The sequence below is a fragment of the Equus przewalskii genome, chromosome 9 (genome assembly GCF_037783145.1).
Source record: "Equus przewalskii isolate Varuska chromosome 9, EquPr2, whole genome shotgun sequence".
Taxonomy (NCBI): Eukaryota; Metazoa; Chordata; class Mammalia; order Perissodactyla; family Equidae; genus Equus; species Equus przewalskii.
Window position 1 is genome coordinate 59,017,912 of NC_091839.1, and position 15,391 is coordinate 59,033,302.

Below are 15,391 nucleotides of genomic sequence, written 5' to 3' on the forward strand. Positions count from 1 at the left end.
GGCCAATCTTAAAAATAAAAAATAATAATAATAATAAAATGATTGCCTATGTGAATATTTGCTGACAAAATATTTGGAATTAATTATGTTTATTTGGTGGGAGATGAATGTAAACACCTATATTTAGCTTTGGCAATGCAACTGACTACGGGTAAATGTGGTTGATTTTTCTTAAATTTTATATTACCTTAAGGGATTGAAACTATTGAAACATAGCTTGGGAACAACCAAAACTTGATTTTGTACTGCAGAAATTAGCTAGAATATTACAGGCATAAATTAGACCACTTGCTCACCCTGAGTTACATAACTGAGGCAGGCTGTGTTGGAGCTTATTTATGGGAATAAAAGAAGATGGTGTTACATGCCCATTTTCTGTAAAAAAAAAAAAAAAAAAATGGAAACTGAGATACAGAGAGAATGTGTCTTGACTGAGATTATTCAGCTAGTTAGATGATTCAACAAAAATCAGCTACAAGCCTGCCACTGAAAATAAAGTTTTATCAAAGTAGGTAATATGGTTCTCTCAGTTGATTTGGTCTCCTGTTTTTGTTTTTTTCTCCAGAATGTCAGAATTCCAAAAATTGGTTTATGGTATCAACAATTGATACTGCTCATAAACAGTACTCATAAATACTGTAAGAAAAATTTCAGCATTTTATTTAAGGCTTTCTACTGTCACCCACCTATGCAGGTTATTTTGATGACTGTTAAATCAGTATTATAATTCTCAGAAGAAATGAGCAATTTAGCCAGAGACAGTAGTAGGACGAGAGCCTGGACTTCAGGGTCGAGTAGAGCTGAGTTAGAATTTCTGCAAGTGTATATATAACCTTAGATTTCTTACTTGACCTCTGGAAATCTCATTTTCTCGTCTGTAAAATGGAGATGACTATGCATGCCTCACAGGGTCATTTTGGGGATTAAATGGGAAAATGTGTGGAAAGTACTTAGTACTGGGTATGACACAGAATGAACACAGTCCTGAAGCAGCCAGGCTCTGGAGAGACTGCCTCCGGTTAACACCTGTGTGATCGTGGGCAAGTCACGTAACTGGTCTCACCCTCGGTTCCCACATGAGTCAAAGAGAGATAAGAAGAGTATCTAACCTGTAGGTTTTTCTGAGAATCAGGTGAGATAATATAAAGGCTTAGCACATAGTAAGTCCAATAGATGTTAGTATTGTTATTATTCTTGAAGGAGATAATCTTCTCTAGTTGTAACAGTTATTAAAAATCATACAGGATGGCCATAAAATCTGGAAACTTAGGTAATATTATTTTATCACTTATTGTAATGTAATATCAATAAACTCTTTATTATGTATTTGCTTGTGTTTCCAGACTTGGTGACCATCCTGTATTTTATACTGTGTTTACCAATGATTTATTATGAAATAATATTTTTATTGAATGTTAAGGGAAGGGGGGAATAAGCCTAGCTCTGCCTAGAATTCATCCAAACCAGGTCCTCTTGAGGTAACTGCTTCCGTTCCTCAAAATCCCACAATTATTGATCTGCTCAGAACCACTAATTGAAGCTTTGTTCTGAATTAGGTTAATATGTCGTACATCATCTAAGATACCATTTATTGAATCAGTGTTTATAATGTTACCAGGTGTTTTTAGATGTTAAGGATTAATTATTTCATTGACTCAGAGTTGGGAGGTTTCCTGGCTCCACTCACCGTCTGATACGTGAGTTTCCTCGGTATCTCCCCAGGGAGAGGTCATCTGGCCTGTGCTCAACGTGTCTGGTTGAGAAGGCATTTATTTTCAGACAGTTCACTCACACACTTCGTCCTCGTATCGTGCTGAGATCTACTTCTCTTTCCCGACTTCTTAGTTCAACCCAGTGAGACCTTGAGAACACAATTTTCTCTTCCACTTGATAGTCTTTTAAATATTTGAAGACAAGTTCACACATTCTCAAAATCTTTTCTCAAGGTTAAATAGTCACACATTTTTTTTTCTTTAAGATTGGCACCTGAGCTAACATCTGTTGCCAATCTTCTTTTTTGTTTTTTCTTCTTCTCCCCAAAGCCCCCCAGTACATAGTTGTATATTCTAGTTGTAGGTCCTTCTGGTTGTGCTGTGTGGGACGCTTCCTCAGCATGGCCTGATGAGCAGTGCCATGTCCTCACGCAGGATCCGAACCGGTGAAACCCTGGGCCATTGAAGCGGAGTGCGTGGACTTTGCTCGGCCACGGGGCCAGCCCCTAGTCGCACATTCTTTAGCTGTTCCTCATATACTGTGGTTTCAGGTCTCTTTAGCATTCAGAATGCTCTCCTTTGAATGTATTCCAGTCGATGTCAATCTTCTTTCTAAACTGTGGTGCCCAGACCTGAGTGCAGTACCAGTCAGAGTTTTGTCTAATTTGTGCCAACTATTGCAGGACCGTTGAGACCATTACTCTCCTTGTCCTGGATACTCTGTTTTAGTCGTTAAATAGTATAAGATTGCTTAGCTGTTTCAGCAATGCCATCATAGTGTTAACTCTCTGAGCTTTCTGTCCATCAGAATTTCCAAGTCTTTTCAACATGTCCTGCTGCCCTGCCTTAGCTATACCATTCTTGTCATGCTCATTTAAGCATTCTTGTCATGCTCATATGTGTTTTGCCTGCTTCTATAAAAAGCATTTAAATGCGTATCTTTTTTATTAACTGTTACCTTAGCTTTGTAGCTTCTTCAGATTTAATCAGCCGGCCATCTTGATCCTGATGCAAGTCCTTGATGAAAAATGCGTAGATGGCAGAGCCCTGTGGGATACCACCAGACAACTCCTTCCACCTGACGTTGTCTCGTGGTTTTGGTTGGAATCATTTAAACAGCTGTAACTTGCTATACTGTCATCCCTTGACTATACTGTCATTCTGCCCACATTTTCTATCTTGTTCACAAATATCGATTGCTTTGCTAAAGTGCATCTATGTTATTTCAGAGGGCGCCCACATTAGCTAGGGGAATTAAAGAGTCTTTAAATTTCCCTAACCTTCGTATGTGAGCCAGTGGAATTGAGCACTCTTAGTACTAGGGACTGAAAAAGAGAAAAGAAGCTGATTTATTAGGTATTGTGTACAAAGGAAGAACTGGCACCAATTTACAATCTCCTGTCCTCTGATTCCTGGTCCCAAAGCAGGTTTCTGTCCTGGTGCAGATGCTCTTCCTCTAAATAAATGTACCTAGTGGTAGAGGTGATGAAGATGCCCCCTGTCCTGGGCTTAGTCCTCTCAGATGCTCTTATCTTCCGTCTCAGCTCATCTTCCCCAAGGCAGGTATTTCTTATGGGTTTCTTTGCTTTTGAGACCCACTCAGAGGAGTTAGACTTTTAAAAAAGTATTGTTATATTGCTTTATCTTGCTTATGGAAATATAGTTTAGTAGTATTCAAAAAAATTTGTGACCTGGTCCCAAATCACTAATATAAGTTTATCTCTTAAATCTTTTTCTCCACATGGTACATTCTGAGTTAAAACATTCTTTACAATGTTTACTTCTTTTTCCTAAGAAAGCTAATTGTGAGCAACATTCTTTAGGAAATTCCTCATATAATAGCTGATTCTTTCTCTACTTTCCTCCTCTGCCAAGGTTAGGTCATCACAAAATAGAACTCACACCCATTGTTGTGCACACGCACACAAACACACATACAGACACACCCCTACCCCTCTTAAACAATTAGCCCATGTTTTTGTCATTCCCCCGATCTGACAGTCTGATTCTCCTATCAGAAAAGAAAATGAGATCAGCCTGGCATGGCTTGTTTTTGTGAATATCTGTGGATTCGTAGAAGTCACCAATCATCTTTTCAGGTTACTCACAACACATCTCTAGCTAATACTTGATTCTGTTATCTTGCTGAGATTGACATTACACTCATCGATTTGTAGGTTTCGGAATCTGTCACTTTCTCACTTTTGAGCATCAAGACTGTATTTGCCTGTTTCCAGTGTAAGTTCCATTCTTCACATTCCTTAAGATTATTAATCTCAACTATCCCAGGACCCTTGAGTGCTTTCCTGGATGCTCTGCTGCTTGCTTGCATCTCTTGGGCTGTGTACAGTTCCCTCTTATCTTGTGTTTTTCTCCTTCCAGCATGAAGCTTGTCATGGCTAGTGAAGATAGAAGCGATACTGGAATTAAGTAGCTCTACTTTCGGTGTCATTATTTTTGACATGGCATTTCCAACACATAGAGCAGTGTCTGGTACACAGTAGGTGCTTAATACATGTTGAAAGACCAAATGAATTCTCCACAAGCAGCAGACTTCTTCCATCTCTGTTTTTTTCATGCCTTAAAGCCTTGCTATTCAATAAGCTGTCTGAGGACCAGCCCCTTTGGCATCACCAGGGAACTAGTCATAAACGCAGAGTCTCAGACCCCACCTATTGAATCAGAATCTGCCTTTTAACAAGATCCCCAAGTGATTCATGTGTGTGTATTGAATTTTGAGAAGCACTGATCTAAAGCCTAACTTTAGTCTCAAGCAGAACTTTAGAACCCCTTCTGTTATCATAGCACCCCCCCCCCAATTCATTAGGCTTCATCTTCCTTTTTTTCATAATCCTTGGTTATGTATTCTGCTTGCTATCTCTAGGAGAGTTCTCTTTGTTGCCAATTTCATTTAGATACTATCCCATTCTTCATAATTGGGATTATTCAAGACTGTAATGTCAGCATTTTATTTTTAGAAAGTCTCTCATTTATTTAAAATTCTGTTTTTAGCATTTTTGGCCATAGGCTCTTTTTGAACTTTTTGAAAATCCGCGTTTTTAAAAAAAATTTGGTATCCCCTTTCTCATCATTCCCCTTCCTAGCCCACATGAACTTTGATATAGCATTTTCCCCTATATATCTATTTCATCAGAGTTTGCTTTAAAATTAAATTCACTGTTCAAAGAGAAGGCAGTTTAGGATTCTTTGAGATTCTCTGCTCATAGTAGATGAGTTTTCTAGTAAGAATCCAGATGATTGAAATTCCTTACTGTACTCTGACTGGCCTCTATAATCATGCAGTGAATATTTAAAGATTAATAGAGCCTATACTGTTTTCTAAGGGAACTTGTTCTTTAGGACTATCCATTCACGTAATGATTTTTCTTAACTGTTTTAATTAACTATACACACAGACCCATACACATAGAGCAGAGAAGAAAAAATAACATAACTTTCAGATAACTGTGTGCAAGAGAATCCTGGTTGATAGGACTTGGGTCAAGGTCCCACTGCTCACTGGGTGGCAGAGTAATGCAGGCAGGGTTTCTAGGGAGAAGTAAACAGCAGCTCATAGAGTCTGGCTTAGCATACCCAAATCTTTTTTAGCTGAAAGGAAGTAACGTTAGAGCATCTTGACTCTCAGATGTGTTCAAGGCTCTTTTGTAGATCTGTGACATAGTCGAAACAAGAAAGGGTTTGGGGAAGAAATTAACATGTTGAAGACCTGCTATGCCAAAAGCCTCCCAAACATGTTTTCAAAAGAAAGAAAAATTAACTTCGAAATACAAGGCAGCATCTTTATATAGACCATACAACCCTTTTTATCCAATGAATTGTAGGAAACCAATGTTTACATTTGGTCCATCTTACCCTTTTTTTTTTTTAACTTTATAGTTACACTTACTGGTGGACACCAGAGGTAATAAAACATTTGCCACTGCCTTATGATGAAGGTAGGTACACCATTTCTCTTTTAGTTTTTATACTAACATATTTTGGAGTTATTCCTAAATGAGCTTGAAGCGTTCGATTCTTTGCATATAATATTTTATTAGGAAGAAATGAATGGCTACTCAGTGTTATATTGCTGTTATAATAGCTGGGGGATTGTAACAACTCAGACAGCTTTTCAAAGGGCAGGGATTATGTTATACTTCTCTCATTGAAGTTGATTATTAGGTTATTAGGTATGTCCGTTATTAGGTATGTCCCTCAAGTGTTTAGTGGATATAATATATTAGTTCATCATTTTAAATTAGTACTGATTGTGTTTCTAGATATTTGGGGGGAATGAGGAGGAAGAGAAGACCCATTCACAAGGAGAAATAAAAACTTTTCCTATATCTAAGCAGTGAAAAAAGGTACAGATGTCTATGTAAAAGTACATTTTAGTCACTAAATTGTAAATGAAATTTTATTAATTTGTCAGAAAGGCAGGAAAATTTTTGTATTAAAAGAATACCCTCAAATGTGTAATGCATTACAATGGTGTTTCCAAATTTGAATAATTGCCCAGTTATAAATAGAGTTTAGTCCTGGTTCTGTCACTGATTCCCCTGACCTTGAACAAGCCAATTTTCCCATTTGTGAGAGGGTACTAAGTTAGATCTCCTGCCAATCTGGAACACTCCAGTTGGGGACTCCGTCCAGTCATGGTTAACCATCCCCGCTTTGGGGGTTGAAGACCATGAAGTAAGAAGGTTGCGCGTGACTTTTAGTTCCTAATAAATTATTAATTAGTTTTAAAGAAGTGTTTGTGAGCTTAAAATTCTGAGCAAAATCATAATTTATAGTGTTAAGAAAGTTTGGTTGTTCTGGGAGAAAGGAAAGGACTTTAACAGTCTAACATTGGCTGTCAACAGGATTTGAAGTATAAAGCAAAATTTAGTGAAATAGCTGCACAGTTTTTATCTAGAAGACAAAAGATATTTAAGAGTAAAAAGGAATTTAAAGAGCTGAGTAATTTGATTTATAGATAACTCCCTGACCCTCTCCTCTCCCCGCCCCCGACTTCCAGAGGCCCTCGTGCCTCCTTACAGATTGTCACACTCAGCTTTGCATTGTATATTCTGTGCAAGTATCCGGCTCTTTTTCAAGTGTGTCAGTGGAACCTTGTTCAGTGCGTTCTCTGGGAACGCAGTTGCTCGTACAGAAGTGTTTGCTGGATGTAATCTAAAGACTTTAAGAGTAACAGGCAGTCTCTCTCTTAGTTATCTGTGCTGCGAACTTAAAGAAGTTGATAGTGAAGAAGTTTCACAAATATGAAGAAGAGATTGACATCCACAATGAGTTCTTTCGACCATACGAACTGAGTAGTTTTGATGACACCTTTTGCTTGGCCATGACAAGTTCAGCACGGTACGTTGTGAGTGCTCTGATGCTGTAAGGATTTGGGAACTGTGGTCTCCCTGGTTTATGTGGATAGCTCTTCCTTTACTAGGAGTCTGGTCTGCAAGCCTGCAGGCAGGTGGTTGCTCAGCCTCTGAACACCTCCTGTGCGTGAGGCCTGCTGCCTCAGGAGGCAGTCCCTTCTGCTGTCAGACAACTGGAGGTAATTTCCTCCCCTTGGTAACTTGAAATCTGCCTCCCACTGGTCCTAGTTTGTCCTGTGGAATAAACTCAATTTTTTAAGTTGAACATAGAAATTGAGAGCTAATATAAAGTAGTGGAAAAATGCGTAGTCTTTGGTTCTAGAAAGGCTGGGATGTGAATCTTAGACGAGCCACTGCCTACCTGTGTGACCTTGAGAAAATTACCCAACTTATCTAAGTCACAGTGTCTTCATTTCATATAGATAGAGATGTGTGTGACACACACATGCACACACACACACACACACACACACACACACACACATATATATATACACACATGTCGGGTGCCTAATGTAGTGCCTGGCCCAGGTAGGTGACTAATAAATGGTGGCTTCATTATGCTACTATTTTTATTAGGCACAGGACAAGCTACTTCCTCTTCTATATGACAGCACTCCAGATATTTGAGGAAGCAATATTAATTTTTTTCAGAGTAAATATTCTTCATTCTTTCTTTCATAACTCAAGTGATGTTGTTTCCAGAGTCTTTCCATCCTGGTCTGTCACCTTTGAACATACAGTCATGCATTGCTTAATGATGAGGACACATTCTGAGAAATGCATCGTTAGGTGATTTTGCTATTGTGCAACGTGGTAAAGTGCACTTACACAAACCTAGATGGTGTAGCCTACTACACACGTAGGCTGTATGGTACTAATCTTATGGGACCACTGTTGTATATGAGGTCTGTCGTTGACCAAAAAATCGTTATGTGGTACATGACTGTACTTAATTTTTCTGTGTCTCTTTTAGAGTTTGGTGGGGCCTTTTAGAGAAATTATAGGAAAAGAATAAGAAAATTAGGCAAAGCAAATCACTTCTTGATTATTATGTTTTATACTAAAGTTTACATTTTTGTCTTTTACATTTCCTTCAAATGTGATAAATGTATGCCTAAGCTCAACGTGGTACGTGTGGAAACATATTCTGTGGTTTTGTTTCCTAAAAATCACTCTACATTTTACTTCAGTTTCAGATATAAAGTTTGGAATATTTACTTGTCTGATGTCCAATTGAACTTGTTAAAGTTTAGCAGTTTTAACTGTAAGGTCATTGTCATTTCCAGAATTTTTCAATTCAGTGAAGAATGAATGATGTTACGTATATGTGTATGTACGATAAACAGTTGATTTTCTTTATTTGCGGAGTTTTGTTCTATAAAGTTCGTGCAAACACTGAATTGGAGAACTCTGAACCGTTGCTCTAGGGGAAATACAGGGTGAGGTTCCTGTGAGCCTCTGGTCGCAACATTTTTGTCAGCCAGTCAATACGTAATCTTGTTTTGTGCATTTGTGTTAAGATACCTTATTTAATATATATTGTGAATTCATTAACATTGAACTCACAGCCAGAGGCGCTGTAACTCATGCCTGAGTGAAGCTTCTCTGGCACACGTATTTTCTCTATAATATAGAACTTTCTTGTGCTTAGAAACACTAGACAGCCTCAGCGCTATGCTTGGGGGCCATTTTAGACAGTGAGATCACCAACAAAAAGCACCAAAATGTGAAAAATGTGGCACTAAATAGACTGTGAAAAGGACAGTTGTTTACAGTATGGGAGTTAAAACAAGAATGCAGAGTGTCACCTTGTTCTGCTTCCGCTGGGAACACGGAACATTGGGTTGCTCTAATTTTTCACTGTTTTGCACATGGTTGTGTCTGCAAGTCTTCTTGAAACCTCTGAGTGTTGGTTTTGGGCTTACAAATAAATTTTAGTGAGTAAGCAAATTCTCAAATATGGAGTCTACAAACAATGAGGATTGACTGTGAATGTTCAAAAAGAAAGAAAGAAAAATTAAACTACTTACATTTTTTTTTTTTTTGAGGAAGATTAGCCCTGAGCTAAAATCTGCCACCAATCCTCCTCTTTTTGCTAAGGAAGACTGGCCCTGAGCTAACATCCGTGCCCATCTTCCTCTACTTTATATGTGGGATGCCTACCACACCATGGCTTGCCAAGCCGTGCCATGTCCACACCCGGGATCCGAACTGGCGAACCCCAGGCCATCAAAGGAGAACCTGCACAGTTAACTGCTGCGCCACTGGGCTGGCCCCTACTTACATTTTAAAAACAACATTTTCCAACTGTTAAATAGGCATTTTGAGTCAGATTCAATGTTACTTTCTTTTCCTTCAAAAAATGTAATATTGAATCATGCTTGGAACAGTATCCTTGCCAGAGCCATAAGTCTGATCGGCATAAATCATGCAACTGTGACACTTTGGGCATCTATTAAGGAGTTTGGTCTGGCTTCAGCAGCAGTAGTAAGGGAGGCCTTGCATAGTGGGGAAGCAGCTTCACTTACCTTAGGAAGTGGGAAATTAAAAGTTTCTATTTCAGGTGTTCCAACAGTGCTTTAATGAATTAACCCCAGCCTAATGAAGTAGACATTGATATTTCAGTTCGTACTGCTGTGTTTTTGATCATTATGTCAGCCTCCTTAGGTGGTATATTGTAATAAAAACATTGTCCGTAAAACTGAATGGCTTAGTGTTTTACCATTGGTTTTTATGAGTTTAATTTTACCTGAAAACTAATTGTGATATATAACCAGGGGGTATACATCCTAGCGGGAATTCAAATATCAGCTCTGTTCCAGTAAACAAAATCTTGAGTTCAAAACTGTTGGGCCTCATAACCAAAAAGAAAACTCACAGTGAAGACTGATAACATTGAAGTTACCTAGTGCCATTGGTTCATGGAGTTTTATGGCCCAGATCACCTAAGGTCCCCTGAACATTTGGCTTATTTTGTGTAGCTCTGAGGGCTGAGAAGAAATAGTGTGAGAATGTGACTTGAGTGGAAGCCAGTATCATCTTGATGGACAGTGATTCATAGAGAATTCTTTTTCCCCTTTCTTCAGCGACTTTATGCCTAAGACCGTTGGCATTGATCCAAGTCCATTTACTGTGCGTAAACCAGATGAAACCGGAAAATCAGTATTGGGGTAAGGATTTGCATATAGAATGAAATTTTAAAGATTCATGTAAAATAATATAGCACATGCAATATAATTTCTCCCCCAAAACTAATAGCTTCAAGTCACATAGTTTGGAGCACAGTCCATTTGTTGCATATACAGGTAATTTGTTTATAGCACTGGGGTCACTAAAGTGTTCAACACTGAAGGCAGAATTTATGGGAATTTCAGCAGCACAGTGCATTTTATTATTTTAAATTAGGACTATCACAGCTGGCATAAAGACAGGTAGCAGATATTACGTGTTATGTCCGAGAAATAGCTCAGCATCCTCTGTCTCCCGCAATATAAAATACTTAGGTAAGAATTTATATTCATTATATTTATTTTATATCAGCATCCTGAGAAAACATTAAAGCAAATATGTTCAGATAGAGAAATTAATGTATTTTCTGTGTATTACTGTAACATTGCTTTGGGGAAGACAATTTTGTTATATCCAATGATATGAAGAAGAAGATAAACCATGTTCATGTCTTCATGCTTAGAGACTGTAGTGAAATGTGTTGTGTTCCAGCATAACCATCTCTGATACTGCCACTGGCCTGAATAGTCCTGGTGATGGTTTCTTCTAGACCTTGGCCAGACTGTAGATACTAAGTCCTAATTGTATTTGGGAGTGTGTATGGGGTCCTAATTAGATTCCAGCTACATGTGGTTTATAGAGTGGGATATATATTACTATTTTCCAGATACACCATTTCTGTGGCTTAAATATGTGGCCTTAAATAGCTGCATGTTAAGCCCTGGACCAGATACAAGGAATTTAAAAGAAAGGATGTCCTCAGGAGTTTAGAACTCAAGGCGTTCTTGGGACGAATATGAAAATGACCAGCTACACTATTGTACAGCACAGAAATGCTATTGACTGTAATTTTTAGTTGCAGAAAGCCAGAAACTAATTTATTTTCTATAATATCTAGCCCATGGCCAGATAGTGTATTGCATTTTCCTTTCCTAGAACATTTCAGAATATTTCGGTATTTTAAGTCCCATGTACAGAATTTTTTTTAAAGAGTGAAATATTAAATATTTTTCCTAGAAGCCAAAAGTGTTACCATAAAATATTTTCTAAATTAAAAATAGCATTTATACTACTCTCAAATTTGGAACTAAAAGTAAATGCTTTTATAAGTGTGAGTTTTTTCCTGGGTTTTTTCCCATCTAGTCCCTACTATTAGAAGGAATGTCCAGCACATATAATTACTTACTAATAACACAATAAATTTTAAAATTTAGTTTGTGTTCATCAGTTGCTCATAACTTTGGTACAAATAATCAGCTGATACTGTGATTGATAAAAATCACATGAGGGAAGGAAATATATGTGGATTTGGCTATTGACCTTTTCTTGAAGCTTTTACAAGTTATAGGTAATTTTATTAATATCTCAAACATACCGTCTTCCATTATTGTGCCACAAATTTCAAAAATATTGATTTCAGTTACCAAAGGAAGGCACAGGAACCAAATGGTGAGAACACATTTCTGCACTGGTTTACACGCACATACTGGTTTATTTTCTGAATTTATAGCAGGGCTTAAATTCACATAAAGTCAGTACATGTACATGGTAAAATATTAAGGTTTTCCCTTTCGCACGACTTGAGCCCAGAAACTAGTTTCTCACAATCATTTTCTTACGCTTCACTAGGACTAAGGCTTTAGGACCGAGTGGTGCACGGTGAGTGTTCAGAGTTCAGTTTAAAGATGCTTCGCATCCCTATTCATCTTTTTAAAGAAACAAAAGCAATAGAGACGAAGCTGTGCTGCAGCGGAAAACGGCCGCCAGCGCCCCGCCGCCCCCCAGCGAGGAGGCTGCGTCCAGCAGCTCTGAGGATGACTCCGGGACCGACCGGGAGGAGGAGGGCTCCGTGTCCCAGCGCTCCACTCCAGTGAAGATGGCCGACTCGGGCGACAGCGCCAAAGTGACCGAGGTGTGGAGGCGGGGAGCGCGTGTGGTCCAGCATGAGGCTCTGGAGAAGGCTCTCTAAAATTCTACTTTCAGTTAAAAGGCTGAAAGCCAGAAAAGGTCACGTCGTCGCCCTCACATCATTCTCATGCCTGGTGTTTGAGGCATTGCAGAGGTGTATATTAAAATTTAGTGTAGGTGTTATTGAAATGATTTCATTTTGAAATGAAGTTGATATTTTTGCTCCCATATATAATAGTGAATTTCTTACCACTTCAGAATTTTTAGGAGAATTCTGTCCCTCTTCACAGCCCATCCACTTGAGGTCCGTTTATTGCCTTGCTCAGCCCATTGTTGGAAGGCAGAGTTTGACCTGGGCTGCACGATCTTTGCATGGCCCCAGTGAGAAATTTGTCTGTTCAATTTGACATTACCAATATATTGGGAAAATAAGAGGGAAAAGAACCAAATCTAGCTTTGGGGAAATTTTATTTTTGGAAATAGCCAAGAATTGTTAGAGGTAGATATGGCAGATAAAATGTGAAAATATAAGAACTGAATCCATTATTCCAGGAGTTGGCAAACTACAACCGATTGGCCAAATTCAGCTCACAGCCTGTGTCTGTAGATAAAGTGTTATTGGAACCCAGCCGTGCCTGTTCGTTTACATAGTGTCTGTGGCTGCTTTTGCACTGTGACAGCAGAGTTGAGGAGTTGCAACAAAGACAGTGTGACCCAAAGAACCTAAAATATTGGCTGTGTGGCCCTTTGCAGAAAAAGTTTGCCTAGTCGAGCATTATACAAAAGTGACTAGTAATTATTTATTTTTTTATCCTAAAACAAATAATTTTTAGTGGAAATGAAATCAGATTTATAAAAAACCACTAACTGGGAAGTTTGAGGAATAGATTGAAGAAATATTGTAATTGCTTTTGTGGAAAAATTCACAGGTTCATTTTCTTCATCTTTGAAAATAATTAATATGCTAGACGTCTAAAAGTTCTTCCTGATTCCTTCTCTTTTAACCCCAGAATGTGGTCCAGCCCATGAAAGAGGTATATGGAATTAACCTCTCGGATGGCCTCTTGGAAGAAGATCTCTCCATTTATACAAGGTAAACTACTTCCATAGAGACTAAGAAAAAAATGCAAATGTATTATTACAATAACTCAGATCCAGTATAACTTTTAAAAAATGAGAATAGTCGACAATACAGAAAGAAATAGATTCCACTTTGAACACAGTAGTTGCATTGAGGAGGTCAGATTTGAAACATTGATTTATATTTGGAGTTAAAGGGCTTCCCGCGTGAGACTCTCAGTGCCCCTCGAAGATAAAAATTTATGATGCTCACATGTGTTTTCACTGCCCATATATAAGCTACACCCTAAAGGACAAATACATTCCTGCATTAACAAATCCTCAAGATCAGGTACTTTTTTGCAAAATAAACCTGGGCTGTTGATGATTGAGGACGTTGCATTCGCTTTGGCTCGGGGGTGCTGGTGGGAGTGGTGGCTGAGGAGGAAAAAGGAAGCAGTGATGGAAGGGTGCCAATGCAGGATGTTACAGACCTTCCTTAGGCAGATCCAGCTGAAAGGAGAGGGTCCACCACAAGGCATTCCCTGAATTTATACATATAATTTTGTTTGTGTGTGTGTTTTTCTCAGAAGTTATCCGATTCTCAAAAGAATCCTTCATCTAGAAATGCTTAAGAAGCTGATGAGACCGCTATAAACACCCCCTCAGCCTAATACATGCATTGAGAAGGCTTAGTTATTGCATGTGAACACTGTCCCACTTCATTCATGTAACTTTGGCTCATGTAAACTATAATATAAATAAGCGATGATCTTCTGTTATTTCTTTAAGGAGGGTATTTCATTTGCAGAATCCATCGAACTGGATATTGTCAGCTTTTTGCTTCAAACTAGTGAGATCTGCTGTAAAATACATAAAATATAAAAATGCACAGCCTTTCTTGACTGCAGAAGCACTCGTGTTAGTGCTGAATAACATGACTTTGTTGCAGAGAGTTTGAGTGTACACGTCAAGGACTGAAATTTTGGTTCACATTAATTAAGCAAAAGGAAAGCGTCTCTTGCTTCGGACATGACTTTCACCTGGAGCCTTTCAGCTCAGACTGCCTCTGAGGCCCCTTCCAGGTCTCCCTTCTTGGGGAGTGAGACTCAGCTTTGTTCAGCCCCAACACCCCCGGAAACAGTCTAAGAAGGGTGCAAGGGCCTGTAGGGAGGGGATTACTGCAGGTGCTGAAGGAACCTGTGTCCCGGAATAAGATTCCGTGTTTGATATGCTGAGAACAATAGCTCCTCCTTTGATTTGTGTGACACTTTACAGTGTTTTATTTGTTCTTTAGACAATTCTGTAGTAGATTGAAAAGATATTTTTAGCCCTCTTTATAGGCTAAGAACAGAAAGAGCCATTCAGTGACTTCTCCAGGAGACCTGTCCTGTGTTTCTTGGTATCTTGAGATTTTAGACCGTAAAGTCCTCTTTATTCTTCTGAAAGGATCAGCTGCCCCTGCTTATGATGCAGACGTTGGGGGATGAGGAGAAACAGGGGGCCTGGCCGTCTCTTCCCCTCTCTGTGAAGAGCCCCATCCTGTGAGCAGACTGCCCCTAATGGCAGTAGGGGCATCGCCCCTTTCCATCTGGCGCAGGCATTATTGTAGGCAGAGGAAGCCTCCCTCCATCAGTGTTGGGGGTTAGCTGTGCCCGGGGGCGGCTGAGAATGTTCAGGGACTGACTGCACCCTGTCTTGTCCCAGCCAGGCCCTGGGGCTCTTAGTGCCTCCTCTGATCCAGAGGGCAGAGCTTCAAGGGCAGGGCAAGAGCTCATATAGTTCTGCCCTAAATCGGCAGGTACCCTGTCCCACTGCAGTTCTGCACCCAGGCGGCTGGAACCCACCAAAGTTTGTGCATGTAAACACAGAAGCCAGCCTGCCTTGCCTGTCACCACTCCCACATGGGCTACCACACCATAGTGTGGGGAGAGAAGAAATGCAGCCAGAACTGGCTTCTGCAGCCTGTCTTCCAGCTTCCTGTTCTCTGCCTGTTTTTCCTACGTTGGTCCTCAACCACCTTCAAACTCCTGAGGATTTCTTGGTTTTGTAGCTTTTTTTTTTTTTTTTTTTGGTGAGGAAGATCAATCTTGAGCTAACATCTGT

At 39.3% G+C, this 15,391-nt stretch overlaps 1 protein-coding gene across 2 annotated transcripts in view; it reads left to right on the forward strand.

The window, feature by feature from the left end:
* Positions 1-15,391, forward strand: part of FIG4 (FIG4 phosphoinositide 5-phosphatase) — a 116,329-nt gene that overhangs the window by 60,684 nt on the left and 40,254 nt on the right. For both annotated transcript variants that reach the window (XM_008520377.2, XM_070559285.1), the window contains exons 17-21: positions 5,610-5,668; positions 6,926-7,073; positions 10,177-10,260; positions 12,035-12,230; positions 13,237-13,319. In XM_008520377.2, the coding sequence (XP_008518599.2) occupies positions 5,610-5,668; positions 6,926-7,073; positions 10,177-10,260; positions 12,035-12,230; positions 13,237-13,319 (570 nt within the window). The remainder of the gene's footprint in view (positions 1-5,609; positions 5,669-6,925; positions 7,074-10,176; positions 10,261-12,034; positions 12,231-13,236; positions 13,320-15,391) is intronic.